General features: G+C 46.5%; 1 protein-coding gene across 5 annotated transcripts in view; it reads right to left on the bottom strand.

The window, feature by feature from the left end:
- The window catches only part of DCTN4-p62 (dynactin subunit 4), a 522,593-nt gene that overhangs the window by 158,827 nt on the left and 348,234 nt on the right, over positions 1–15,532 (bottom strand). For all 5 annotated transcript variants that reach the window (XM_055067008.1, XM_055067005.2, XM_055067006.2 and 2 more), the window contains one exon: positions 13,960–14,033. In XM_055067008.1, the coding sequence (XP_054922983.1) occupies positions 13,960–14,033 (74 nt within the window). The remainder of the gene's footprint in view (positions 1–13,959; positions 14,034–15,532) is intronic.

Below are 15,532 nucleotides of genomic sequence, written 5' to 3'. Positions count from 1 at the left end.
AAAATGCACAGCGCTTGAACTTTGTCGTCCAAGGAGTCCAGGGGCTGGACTCCTTCAGGTGTGATGTCACTAAGAAATTAGACACTGTTGACGCCAAAAACACACTTTGCTGTGTCAATGGTCAAGCCATGTTCCTGCAGTCATGTAAAAAGCAATCACAGAAGACCGGCATGCTGTCAGGTGAACAGATAGCCACAAGAAAGTCGTTGAGGTAGGTGACAGAGGCATAGTCAGGTGGGGCTTCAGCCCCCCCCCCCCCCCCCCCCCCTGAATCTTTTTTTGTGTTGTCGCTCGCCGCCGACCAAAACAACCCCCAGCACTGGAAATCATGCTGGATTATGTCTAGAATGTCTTTTTCACGCTCAAAAAGACATTTCAGCGCAAACATTGCGAAATCAGGCTGGATTTCACGGCAACACCCATGCACTGGGAGTCACATGACGCAAAGAGCCCCATCCAAGCACAAAGTTTCAGGGGCGTTTTGATTGCAAGCGGGCTCGTTGGGTGAGCTGATGGTGGTAGCTCAGCCTTGTGTGCGCAAGGGAGAAAAGCGTCGCGCGGGATACATCAGGGGGAGTGGAGGGAGGGGGGCTGTGATCTGTGAAACTGTGGTTGCGCAACATGTTTATTTGCCTTGTTTGGCACATTATATACAGTGACTTCTTCTTACATACATAGATTTAGTTAGTGGAGACTTATACGTATACTTAAATATCTTGTTGCGAGGTTTTGCGTATACATAAAGTGAACTTTGTTTCCAGTGACACTTCTTTGCCCTTTATCAAGCTGTATCTTTGCATTTGTATATTCCATCGTATCTTCGCATTTCTAATGTACGAAGTGGAGTCAAATGAAAATGAGCCAACCCATGCTGTGCTGTAATGGTTCGGTTCATTATGTGCGAGGCATGCGCATGGCACAGAGGCACCTCTCAATTACAAAAGTGACACGCAGGTGTGAGGATAAAGGTTTTTTAATGCTCTCATATAGTGGGTTGAACATGGTTGCGTGACATAATGGACGCTTCAAAAGTTGAACAGCGTGGTGTTGCGAGTTTTCTGACAGCTGAAAGTGTTCCCAAAAAAAGAAATTTGTGACTGTATGGCTGCCGTGTACGTTGAACATTGCATTTCATTGGTCACTGTGAAGCGTTGGGAGGAGCAAATGGTTCAGAGAAGGACATGAAAGTTGTAAAGACGATCCAAGACCGAGCCAAAGTCACCGTGCAATTACCCCAAACACAATTGCAAGGACCGATTAGACAAGAACGGAGGATAAGCATATATGAATCGGCAGGGCGTGTGAACATCAGCCACGGTTCGGGTCGCACCATAATTCATGAACATCTCGGTTATCGTCTCTTGTGTGCGCAATGGATGCCCAAGATTTTGAACCACTGCCAGAAGATGGAGAGGTTTGGCGCTGCCTTGGCTCATTTAATACGGTATCACAACGACGGCGACAACTTTTTTCTGCAATTGTGACTGGGGACGAATCATGGTGCCACTACTACGAGCCTGAAACACGACGGCAAAGCTTACAGTGGAAGCATTTGAATTCAACACCGCAAAGGAAAGCAAAGGCCGTCATTTCTGCCGGAAAGTGTTATTGACTTTTTTTCTCGATCGTCAGAGGCCATTACCGATCAAATTTGCTAAACCTGGAGAGACTATCACTCGTTTCCGACGTTGTGAAACGTTGGCTTGGCTGCGTGTCCCAATCAAGAACAAACAACGTGGAAAATGCCAATGCCCGTCCCCACGTCGCTGATCATTAGTGCGCATTGTATGCTCTGCACTTGTCAGCTCAAAATGGCCAGACCTGGTGAGGGGCCCTTTAAGGGCTCAAACCACGACAGGCCCATTCGAAAAAGCTCTGAACGCCTGTCGGTACACATATAGGCATATCGGTGCTCGTACTGTTACAGGAGATACCAGGTGCACACATGGATAATTAAGGAATACACATTGTGTCCCGTGGCAATAGGCCCTTCCCTTTACGAGCAGTAAAACAGCACTTGGACAAGGAGAGGGACACAGCACAAGTGGACAAGGAGAGGGACACAAACAACAGCGCTGACTAACAAATAAGTGTCTTTATTCTTTCAGTCAGCATATATATATACTCCGCCGCTATCTCAAAGTACAGAATCAATAGGATTCAGCATGCGCAGGGGAGAAAAATGCAATTAATGCAATAGGAAGACAACCTCCTTTGGAAGTAGAGAAATGGAGGGAAGACTTACACATGCTTCGCCACTAACATGAATGTGGAAAGCTTCCGAAATAAGACGTGCGCGGTTATAGCCGTATTTTGACAGATATGTCACATCTTTAAAAGACGGCTTGCAGCCGCATTCATTGAAATGCAGTGATAAGTGACTATCTCTAGCTCGTTTTTTTAACTTTGAGTGTTTGCGCATGTGGTCATTGGTGCATCACCCGTTTGACGAATATAAAAACGCTTGCATGAAAGAGGAATCTTGAAAACCACCCAGTCACAACAGTCACCAACATATCTCTGTCTGTGCTACTTTTTACAACTTTTTTTGTTGTTCTCGGTCACCCGATTGACTTGATGGCACAGGCTACCTAACTTCTGGCAGCGAACAGCAACCTAGCGCCTGCTTTACTAACAACCTTTTCGAGATTATGCGCAACCTGGTGCACATATGGAATAACTGCAACGATTTCCTGTGAGAGATTCTCAGATTGAGTAGCTGTCGATTGCTTTAAGGCTTGTTGCGAGGCTTACAGCGATAGTGGTTAAAAGCGGTACTGGGATACCTGCTAGCTTCAGCCTGGCTACTTGCATTTGGAAGCTTGCATCCACTTGGTGGTCACAAGGCCTGATGAGGGCCGCCTTCATGCAAGAACTTGCAATACCACGCTTGACTATCTTTGAGTGCGCGGAGGAAAAGGGAAGAAGGCTCTTATGAGACCGAGGAGCGCAACCCTAACATACATGATTATTTGAGAACGACAGCTCCAAGTCTAAGAAACGCAGCTTGTTGTCTGGCGCATGCTCCGTAGTCAATTCAAACAAATCTAAAGCTATGCGGAACAGGTCAAATATTATAGCAGGAGCAGGCTCCACGTCAGTAGTTAGTAATGTAAAAAATTAAAAAGGCCTCAACGTATCGCATTACTTTTACAGTGCTCGTCTGGCTGAGCTTAGTTCCAAGATTGCAGTCATAGCTGGCTAATAAAATGTTGCTAAGAACAGGGACTATACATGAACCGATGCACACACCTTTCTTCTGTATAAAAAGCTTATCCTCCATGGAAACGTAAGTGGAAGTGGTCCCATGCTTGTTATGCTTCACCGCAGTACTTTTACATATGCTTCACCAAGTAACATTCCTGTACAGAGGCGAAGCTGATTTTTGGGAACCGGCATTATGTAACGCACCATGCTTTCCGAGCTTCGAAGCCAATCGCGAGGACCACAATCGCAAAATCGGTGCTATTGCTTAGAGCGGCGAATTCATTAAATGAAAAACATGGCACTCAACGGCAAGAAGCTTAATAGCGAACGTCGAAGCAGCTAGGCCTAGCGTTGCCGCAGTGGTGGCTATGGCTTCCAGGGGATCTGCGTGTTGAAGGCGCCGGTTCGAGGCAGCAAGATAATCAATACGGTAGCAGTGGTGGCTTTGATTAATGGCGTTTCAAACCTCCAGTGACGGCAAAAAGTCGGGAAAATCGAATGGCGAAGGGTATTCTTGTGTCCGAAATTTCAAACGTTTTGACACATTGATTCTATGGGGTACGTGAAGGTGCCACGAAGCCGTCCGAATTATCGGGCATATGGAAAGTCGGTCGTTGACTGTACACTGGCAACTCCTCCAGCCGACAACAGGGCGTCAAAGACCATTCATTGCAATTCCTGTCAGTTACTCGAGCCAGCATAACCGCGACTTTCGTTGCCTTTCAATAAAATTACAGCTAATTTTCCCCAAAAGAAGCACTAATTCCCCGAGTTTCCTGTGAGTTTTTCCAAACTATTCAAAATCCCTGAGAATTCCTGGTTCTCCTAGTTTTCCCGGTTAGTAGACACCTTGTATTAAATGGTGTTATTAGTTTTCTGGTTTTGCTAAAACAGCCAATCAATGTGCAACATTGTCAGAGGCGTGGTCAAGGCGATAGTATCGCTAAAGAAGATCGTTTCAGAATACGGCCCCTGGTCCACTGCATTCGATACTCCACATTTATCAAACAACTCCACTACAGTTGCAGCAGGATGGTGGCCCATGCCTTGACTACAGTGGCACCTGGTTACTACAAACACCCCATCATCAAACATTTCAGCAATCCCCTGCTGACTGCTCATTGTTTCAATGTACAATTTTCAGTATACTGTAAACTTCAGAATACCGAAATTTTCAGAATAATAATCATTATTGAGACGTGTACTTATCTTTATCGGGCGACCACGTTTCGCCGCCTAACAAATGTTATCGCACAGCGTGGGACGCGCCTACATGTATCCGAAGTTTCTGGAGAATTATCGATGCTTTTACCCACTGTCTCTTGTCGCCGAACCTTACGTTACCTGATTTCATCGCCTGCCACGAATGGTGTAGAACTTTATGGAAAGCACGCGGGTCCCAACGATTAGTTTGGAACATTCGATGACTGCTGTATAAAAGCCGACGCGCTTGACCCGCTGATCAGATTTTCGCCGATCGCCGACCGTGTTCGCCGCTATCATTATGCTATAAGTGTAGCCTCTTTTGTGGGCACAGGTTCGCCCAATAAAAGTTAGTTTTGTCTTTCACAGTATTGCTACTGTGTTCTTCAACGTCCCCACCACGTGTCATTATTAGAAAATTAAATGATAGGGTTTTACGTGCCAAAACCACTTACTGATTGTGAGGCACGCCGTAGTGGAAAACTCCGGTAATTTTGACCACCTGGGCTTCCTTAACGTGCACCTAAATCTAAGTACAGAGGTGTTTTAGCATTTTGCCCCATCGAAATGCGGCCGCCGTGGCCGGGATTCGATCCCGCAACCTCGTGCTTAGCAGCCCAGCACCATAGCCACTGAGCAACCACGGTGGGTAGAATAATAATCATTATTAAGATTCTGTGTCATGTTAACCACACCTCAGTACTACGAATTAATATTCAGAAATCTGGAGATTCTTAGATTTCCGTGTATCCTTCCCGGCAGCCGGAACAGTATGCTAGCAGACGACAAGGTGCAGAATAAGGACGGCTTGGCACATAGGTTTGGAAGACCTGAGACAGCGCCGGAGAAGAGAAACATGAGAGGTGGGGTTTTTCCTTTTTTTTCCTCTTTCTATTGCAAAGGTGACGACACGTCAGGTTTAGCAAGTTGTCTGCCCAGACAAGTGCTGCCTAGCAACGAGATGCATCTTTTCCTTCTTTCACTCTTCTCTTTGAGCATACCCCTTCTTTCTTCTGCGCTTCTTTCTGCAGCCATACTCAGTACACGCGCGGTGAAATCTAACCTTCATGCTCGCGAAGATGCCACACTGTTGCACTTTTCGGACAATGTCATTTACACGCGATTGTGCTTTCCAATGTCCGTCTCGAGCGATTGCATTGTCCACGGCAGGGAATGTGAAAATCAAACAAAAAAGAAACACTGGGCTTTGGGAAGTGACAGGGAGCCTCCTCTTTGTTTGTGGCTTTCTCTGTGTAGGCATCTCCTTTGCACACTCTACTCTTAGTATACAGTGCTTCGCTGGTGTGTGGCGGCGGAATCTGTGGAAAAGAGCAACAGCGCAGGCCAAGAGCCAACAGCAACATTTTTGTGGATAGCTTGTATGGTGACAACAAATGGATCGATGGACGGTACGGTTAATGTTGGGGCTTTCACTATAACGACCTCTCAGAATAACAAACAATTTGCCGCAGTCACCTAAAGTTTTTTATATCTATTTAGCTGTAGACACTTCGCAAGTTACTCCTGCAAAACACGCAGGTCTCCAGAGCTCTGAAAACCCGTGATGCGATTTTATTGTTCCTTGCTTAGTGTTTAAAATAATTTACCCTTTGTATGAGCTTTCGTTCTTAAACCTGAAAGCGGCATCATCGCCACACTAGCTTGTTCTGCCACCAACTTTGGATGACAATGGGAACGATGCTGGTCGTGACGTTGTGAATGCGGTTTCAGTCTAGTATCTGGTTGTAACACAAGGATTGGAATAAAAGGTGCACATTAAAATTGGGAACGCTGATCATGATAAGGAAATTCATAGAAGAATAAAAATGGGTTGGATCGCATATGGCAGACATTGTCAGCTCCTGACTGGAAGCTTACCATTATCACTGAAAAGGAACGTGTACAATCAGTGCATTTGACCAGTGCTGACATATGGGGCAGACTTGGAGACTGATAAAGAAGCTTGAGAACAAGTTAAGGACTGCGCAAAGAGCAATGGAACGAAGAGTGCTAGGCATAACGTTAAGAGACAGAAAGAGAGCGGTTTGGATCAGAGAGCAAGCGGGTATAGATGATATTGCCACATGGTGTCGCGCAGCAAGGGACTGAAGAAGAGGAGAACGAGGTTCGTCTCGGCATCGTGCATTGCCGCTTATGTTTTCGTAAAGTGCAACCGCATGTATCTTCATTCAGCTTGTATACTCCAGCACGGTATATGCGACAATTTGGTGGAGCTTGCAGGGTACGCTCAACTTATGCAGGAGATCCCACCGGGCAGCAAGAACCTCGCCCCACAATTGGAGTTTACTCCAGTTTACTGCACAAGCCAGCGAATGCAAAGCCTCGCCCCAGAATTTGGAAACCTCCAGAAAAAAGTGACTGCGAGCACTGCGACTTCTACGGAACGGGTGACACCGACTTACCTAACGCTGCTGAACCCCCAAGTGCTGACGGCATTTCATATATGGCGACACATTTGAAGACGTGGAAGACTGGCTGGCGGAGTTCAAGCACGTGGCTGCGTTTAACGCGTGGGACAACAACGCCAAACTCAGGAACGTCTACTTCAGCCTCCAGGATGGTGCTCGCACGTGGTTTATGAACCGCGAAAGTGCGCTGTCATCCTGGCCCGAGTTCCAGCGCAAGCTGCTGGAAACTTACTCCAGCCCCAATCGCCGGGAAAAGGTGGAGCGGGCCCTTCAGTCACGCGTTCAAAATCCCAACGAGAGCGTCACGATGTACATGAAGGACATGACGCGTCTCTTTCAGCGTGCCGATCCGAGCGTGTTGGAAGAGAAGAAGGTGCGTCATCTGATGAGAGGCGTAAAGAAGCAGCTCTTTGGCAGTCTTGTTCAGAATACGCCCAAGACTGTTGCTGAGTTCCTCACCGAGGCCACAAAGCCACCGCGATGGAGAAGACCCTTCAGCAATAGTCGAACTTGTACAACCGACAAGTAAATGCCGCCTGCACTCCGGATACGCCGGTAGGCTTAGGGTGCGATGTCACCTTGCTTTGCGAGCTGATTCGCTCAGTGGTTCGCGATGAGCTGCAGAAGCACCATGGTACGTCGCCACCTCCAGTCAGCTCCCTCGCCAGCGTCGTGCGCAACGAAGTACTTCATTATTCAAAAGACTAGCGCAAAATAGCAGGGACAAAGACAGAGAAGACGACAGGACGAGCGCTAAACATCAACTGAGGTTTTTACTGCGAGCGAAGGTACATATATACATTTCGTTGGTGCATGCGCACACAGGGTTAAAACAGTACAAGCACAGTCTAATCAAAATGTGGCAGACTGTTCCGTAAGTACATTTTTGCTTTTTTGGACAAGGCAAGTGAAGCCGTGCTGACACAGTTATCACCTTCCCTGTCAATGTGATATGCCTCACAAATCTCGCGCCCCCACCTTGTGCCTCCCCTACTAAGCACACACGTGGTGTCAAATGCAGGCATGCACCCGCATCGCTTACAGTGCATGGCCAAATGGCCGCCCCCCGCTAATGAATCAACCAGCGTTCGGTGCTCTCGTAGCTGTTCATTTAGGTAGCAGCCAGTCTGCCCCACGTAGCATCTACCGCAAGAGAGAGGTATGCGGTATACGACCCCAACAATGCAGGGCACAAACTTGCATGCATGTTTTATGTCGCAGTCCGGTTTTTTCTTCTCGTTTACGGATTTGCACATGCGTACCATGTTTTCGGGGGCAGTGAACATCCCATCCACGCCGCACTTCTCTCCAACTTTCCTCAGCCGGTGCGATAGCTGGTGCACGTACGGTATAGCTGCACGTTTCAGCTTCTTGCAGCTTTTTTCGGCTGCTACGCCAGGGCGTCCACCTGCTCTGATTTCTTTCAGGAGGCATTCCGCCACAGCCGTCACGATATCTTTCAGAAACCCGGCGTTCTGCAACCGGAGCACTTGCATCTGCAAGCTAACCTCAATTTTATGGTGGCAGGACTTTTCGAGAGCACCATGCAGGCAATTTCTTGCAATGCCCCTCTTAACCAATTTTGAGTGAGCCGAATTATATGCTAGAATTTCCTTTTTTGTGCGTGGCTGGTACGACGAGCAGATGTGCCCTGTGCCAAAGTACAAACACAGCTCGAGGAATTGGAGACACCCGTTCATCGGCACTTCATGCGTGAACCTTAGTTTGCCAGAACAATCACCGAAAATCTCTAAAACACTTTTTACAACCTGTGGTTCATCACTCTCGTCAACATTCACAAACACAATAATATCATCGACATATCTAAAACACCTCACAACACGTTTTTCCTCTTTCATGCACGCTGCCACGCGCTTGTCAAATTGGCCTAAAAATATTTGCTAAGTATTGGAGCTATGCAGGAGCCTATGCAAATACCACCTTTCTGCACGAACAACTTGTCGTTAAAAGAAATGTAGGTGGAAGAGAGGTAGCACTCAACTAATGCTACAAAGTCATTTACGGAAACCCCACTACTATTTTGGAACTGGACAGCCCCCAGCTTTCAATCCGCTCATTTACTGCATCTAAAAACTCTGTTCGGGGAATGGAATAAAAGAGCTCCTCAATATCAACTGAAAAACCAAAATTGACTCGTGAAGCACCATCTTGCTCACCCAAAAATTCAATCGCATCCTTTCAGTTGCTCACGCGAAAAGGATCTTCTACGTCTATTTGACTAAGATGCTTTTGTAGGTATTTTGATACCAGACCTTGCCAGGCTTCTTTCTCGCATACAATAGCCCTGAGTGGCATGCCTTCTTTTAGGGTTTTTCCAGAAGATAATACGTTCAGCCCCGGCATATTCGCGGCTTTTAGAGACTTGTCTAGTCCTATCAAATTGATGTGTTCACACAGTTTTAATACCTCTGCTTTTACTTTCCTGCCAGATCTTTCCAAGGGAACAAAATTCTTTTCAATAGCCTGAGTAGTCTTCTCACGATACATCGTTTTGGGCAACACGACGAAACCACTCTCCTCATCAGCAGTCAGCAAAGAGAGATTATTCCTGAGGTAATGAATTGTTTTGCTCACCGCTAGCGTTGCCCCAAGTGAGCATGACTTTCTACTTGACAGGTAGTCGACACCTTCAGAAATACATCTAGCTTTCTCTTCCGCCTCTGCACATTGCCCAACTTTCCTAACCATGGTAAGGAGTCCGAAGCGGTGTCTCGTTAACCTCATCATAAAATTTAGGCCTGCAGCTCAAAACCCTTTGAACTTTATCTGGGAGACCACATTCCGCTAAACACAACACTTTTTTCTTATGAACATCTTGGGAATCCTCTTTTTCTTTTTTCTAAGCACACAAAGATGGCAGGTCAAAAGACCACAGACACTCGGTAACATTAAAAAAGTTGGGCAGTTGGAAAGTTGGGCAATGTGCGGAGGCGGAAGAGAAAGCTAGATTGTCCAAAAAAGAAAAAATGTACTTACAGAATAGTCTGCCACATTTTGATTAGAATGTGATTGTACTGTTTTAACCCTGTATGCGCATGCACCACCGAAATGTATATATGTACCTTCTCTCGCAGTAAAACCTCAGTTGATGTTTATCACTTGTCCTGTCGTCTTCTCTGTCTGTGTCCCTGTTATTTGCGCTAGTCTTTTGATTACTGATTTGTCCACACGGCAGCGCGCAGACGACGCACTACGACCTCTATTCGAACATATGGAAGGACGAAACCCATCAATACCCCGGCATATCGCTCGAGGATTGTTGTCTTTTTGTTTACGACATGGCGTCTTGCACAAGGAGAACTCCGCTGCCACCAACAAGACCTACCTACCTTTTGGTCGTTCCAGCAGACCTCTGTGCCGAAGTTTTGTTCGCCTGTCATGACGAGCCTCCGTCTGGCAATTTGGGTTTTTCGCGAACGCTTGAAAGAGTGCGCAAATCCTACTACTGGCCGAAACTTGTCGAGTGTGTTAAGTGGTACGTCCAAGCCTGCTGTGAATGCCAGCGCCGAAAGTCGCCAGCTGTGAAGCCTGCAGGATTGTTGAATCTGGTTGAGCCACCTGGCAAACTTTTCAACTAGGTCGGCATGGATCTTCTGGGCCCGTTTTCACTGTCATCTTCTGGCAACAGGTGGATAATTCAGCACAATGCATTAGCCGGCTAGTTGGTGCGAATCCATGAATAAAGTATTCATGGATTCTTTTAGCGTAAAACAACAGACACAAGAAAGACGACAGGACAAGGCGCTGCTTTCAACTGACATAATTTTATTGCGTCACTCCTTTATAGACAGCTGAAACTAGAGGAACATGCATAGTGAGCACCATGTGGTGGAGCCACCAACATCCGATCACAAGAGCGCACTAATGCGACAGAATCCAAAAAACTATATTCAGCGCTGTACAAGGTTAAGGAAGGCACACTAATGCACTGTGACCCCAATGACTGAATGAAGAATGCTTCCGATAACTCTCGGGCGGTGGTGTCACGGCTCTTTTTCAAAATCGTGGTATCACGAAACATGGGTTTGCACTACCATATTTTGCAATGCTGAGCCAAATGGGAACCTGTGCCTGTTGGTATGGATCGCTCATGTTCTCTAAGGCACTCGTTAACACAGCGGCCTGACTGCCCTACATACACTTTGCCACATGACAAGGGAATCTTATACACCACACCGACGCTGCAATCTACAAACTTCGCGTGGTTCTTTTCACAATCTAGTTTTTTACTTGTTTTAGAAATACGGCTACACAACATTGACAGTTTCTGAGGAGCGGAAAACACTACCGGGATTTGGTATCTAGTGGCGACATTCTTTAGATTGTGAGCCACTCTGTGGCAATACGGCACAACTTCAGGCCTTTCTTTTGTGTAATACAGTTACTTTTGCGCTGCTTCCCTTTCAGTTTCTGAAGCAATACCTCCGAGACTGACGTCACCACCACACTTGCGTAACCAGCAGCCTGCAGCCTATTTAACTGTGCAATGAAACTCAGGTTCGCAGAGTGATGACAAGATTTCATTAACGAAGATTCTATACACATCAAAGCAATGGCACGTTTCACAGTCTTTTGAGTGCGCAGACGCGTAAGGTAAAAGTTCCTTACATGCACGTGGCGAGTACATCCAACAGGCATGGCCTGTTTGTAGGATAGCTGCAAATCTAAAAACTGGAGTTTACCGTCCCTAGATAGCTCATGTGTGAAAGTTAAACCTTTGCCACTGTCATTGAACAGAGTTAAAATGTCAGCTACCATAACGGAGCATTCGTTGTTAGTCTGTTTTATTACAACAAGAAAATCGTCAACATATCTAAAAATTTGAACAGAGTCATTGTTTAAGGCACTCTTAAGAGCGCAGTCGACAAACGATAAAAAAACATTACAAGGAGCAGGCGCAACACATGAACCAATACACACACCATTTTTCTGGATAAGAAGGTTATCGGAAGCATCCTTCATTCAGTCACTGGGGTCACAGTGCATTAGTGTGCCTTCCTTAACCTTGTACAGCGCTGAATATGGTTTTTTGGATTCTGTCGCATGAGTGCACTCTTGTGATCGGATGTTGGTGGCTCCACCACATGGTGCTCACAGCGCATGTTCCTCTAGTTTCAGCTGTCTATAAAGAAGTGACGCAATAAAATAATGTCAGTTGAGAGTAGCGCCTTGTCCTGTCGTCTTTCTTGTGTCTGTTGTTTTGTGCTAAACAAAGTATTCAGGTGGATAATCGTCGCCACAGACTTTTTAACGCGGTATGCTGAGACAAAGGTGCTGCCTCAAGGCAAAGCTTCCGAGCTTGCCCAGTTTTTCATACAGAGCATCGTCTTACGCCACGGCGCCCCATCGCACGTCATCACAGACCGAGCCAAAGCCTTTACAGCACAGCTCATTAAAGACGCTTTTAAACTCAGCTGCACAACCCATCGAAGGACAACTGCCTATCATCCGCAGACAAACGGCTTGACCGAACGACTGAACAAAACGATGACTGACATGCTGTCTATGTACGTAGATGTACAGCACAAGACGTGGGACGAGATACTCCCTTACGTAACGTTTGCCTATAATACTGCTACGCAAGAAACAACACGCTTCACCCCGTTTTACCTCGTTTACGGCCGTGAACTTCAGACTATGTTAGAAGCAATGCTGCCGTGCGACAACATCGATCATCTCGACCTCCCCCAAGATTCCGAACTTTTCGTGCAACCCGCGGAAGAAGCCCATCAGCTTGCCCGAGTGCACATACAGCAACAACAGAGCATCGATGCGCACCGTTACAATCTTCGTCATCGACATGTCGAGTTCCAACCTGGTGATCAAGTTTTGGTCTGGACTCTCGTGCGCCGAAAAGGACTATCCGAGAAGCTTTTGAGTCGCTGCTTCGGACCTTACAGAGTGTTGCAGGGAATCAGTGACGTGAATTACGAAGTCCTTCCTGACGGAAGCCAGCCTCCCCGACGTCGATAATCGCAATCTGAGATTGTGCACGTTGTGCAGTTGAAACTTTACTATAGCCCCTAATATTCGACGTTTTCAGCCGCTTCGGTTAGTTTTTGTTGTTACTCGTCCATCAGTGCCTTGTGACTATATTGCACACCACAGTGATTGTGACTATAGCCTATGTGTTCATCGTAGACCACCTCGGTGCTCTCAGGTCAAGCCTATGTATGCTTTCCTTCTTTTTTTTTTTGAGGAGGGGGTAATGCCACATGGTGTGGAATTACCCCCACACAAGTTAAGGACCGCGCAAAGAGTGATGGAACGAAGAGTGCTAGGCATAACGTTAAGAGACAGAAAGAGAGCGGTTTGGATCGGAGAGCAAATGGGTATATTGCCACATGGTGTGGCGCAGCAAGGGACTGAAGAAGAGAACGAGGTTCATCTCGGCATCGCGCGTCGCCGCTTACGTTTTCGTAAAGTGCAACCACCTGTATCTTCATTCAGCTTGTATACTCCAGCAGGGTATACGCGACAATATTCTAATTGACATCAAGAGAAAAACAATTGAGCTGGGCAGGTTGTGTTATGCGCCGGTTAGATAACCATCGGACCATTAGGTTTACAGAATGGGTACCAAGAGAAGGGAAACGCAGTTGAGGACGGCAGAAAACTAGGTGGAGCGATGAAATTACGAAATTTGCAGGTGCTAGTTGGAATCAGTTGGCACAGTACAGGGGTAACTGGAGATCGCAGGGGAAGGCCTTCGTCCTGCAGTGGACATAAATTAGGCTGATGATGATTAGAATTGGGCAACTACAGTAACCACTTTTTGTCAGCTGCTGTTCTTGATTCGAAATCTGCCAGAGTTAGGCCACAAATCAGCATTTTCGGCCATTCACTAAGTGTTGGCAACACAGCCGTGACACTGCCGCAGTTGTGCTCATGATCACCATTAGAGTCGGGCACGTGTGTGCCAACCCTTCGACTCCCTATTGCCCCTGTGTGGTCAGGATCACAATACCTAGTTTTAGCCCATAAAAATGTATCACCCAGGTCTTTTGGTCAGGAGCAAATTGGCCGGAGTCAAATTAATAGAAGTCATGCCAATCATGTTACTTCAATCACATTGAGCATAGGCAACGAAGCAACTCACAATGCGGCCATCTGGATCTTGAACTTGATGCTAGCAGGGCTGAATTCGGGCTTGCTCAGGTTGTGCTCACACTCCTGGCAAAGAGAAAGAACAGAGCCACTTGTTGAGACAAAGACATGGGAGGCTGCAAAAATGGCCTTACGACCTGTTCTCAGCATACAAAAGAACAAGAAAGTGCCAGTTGCTCCTAGCAATACAGTGCTCAGCAGTTGTTTTGTTCATTTCCCTCTTCTTGTGTCTGCACGTGTAACCTTTTTTCTAATGTGGTACTACAAACCGCAGAATAAGAATCATTAAATAATTTCCGTGTCATGTTAGGAACACCTCAGTACTACGAATTGATATTCTGAAACCCAGGGATCCTCAGATTTCAGTGCATCCTTCGTGGCAAAAAAAGTGGCACATGGGATCAAAATACCCGAGATTGTGTGTGAGGAGAAAATGTGGGACGAGGACTTCCTTTTTATGTCACGGAAGCATGGCCAGACTGGACTCTCTATGCGCGGTGAGGGTTCAGTCCAGTCGTGGCAAACGTGTAGCAAATAAGTGGCAGAGGCGACAATACATCAGATTTCACGAGTGCATACTTCACCCAGACTGGGGTTGCCTAGCAATGGAAGCTCATCTCTTCCTTTCCTCACACTCATTTCTGCAGCTGTATACACATGTGCACTGAGAATTGTACCCTCCATGCTCTCGGAAGATGGCCTGTCTTTTCAGAATAGTGCCATTTACATGCACTTTGGAATAGTTCAAGTGACCACCTCGAGTGAGACAGTTGCTATTTCCGCAGCAAAGAATGTGTGTGTATGTGTGTGTGTGGGGGGGCGGGGGTACCATAGCACTTTGGAGGCAACATGGAGCCTTGTCGGTGGTTTTGCTGGCTTCTCGAGCTAAGGTTACTACATGGTGCAAAAAAGACGTGAGGCGTGCAGACAGGACACAAGGGTAGAGAAGTGGACAACACGAATACCGACTATCAACTGAAGGGAGCACTAGAGGTGAAAAAGAAAGAAGACACAAAACTCATCTGCGCAAGCTCAGGAATGGTATCACCATGTGTCAGTCGGGTACACGTGCCCGTCCACGTGAGAGATAACTGCTAAGGCACTTAATCTCTTCCTTGTATACAGTAATCGAAGGCTGAGTTACACACGCACTTCCACCATTATAGATATGCCATGCCTCTACCATAAGACGTGTATCTTCATTCTTATGCCTGTACAATATCGGGCATTCATCTAACTCTGGCGTGCAGTTACAATCTTGGCAATGTAGGGAAAGATTAGAAGGCGATCCACCGGTTAACGACCTCTTATGTTCCATTAACCTCCAATTGATACACCGCCCCGTTTGCCCTACGTAGAACTGGCCACAACTATGGGGAATTTTATAAACCACACCCATACGACAGTCAGTAAACCTGTTGTTCTTATTGTGCTTCACTGGACAAATATCTGTTCTTTTTTTGCCTTTTACTTGCTCCTTTTTCCTCTGCATGGCAGCGCATATCTTACCTAGCTTATTGGGAGCAGTAAAAGCACAATTAACATCATATCTACTTGCAACTTTT

Source organism: Dermacentor andersoni, chromosome 6 (assembly GCF_023375885.2).
Source record: "Dermacentor andersoni chromosome 6, qqDerAnde1_hic_scaffold, whole genome shotgun sequence".
NCBI lineage: Eukaryota > Metazoa > Arthropoda > Arachnida > Ixodida > Ixodidae > Dermacentor > Dermacentor andersoni.
Note: the sequence above shows the minus strand (reverse complement) of the source record. Positions and strands in the feature narration are given on the sequence as shown.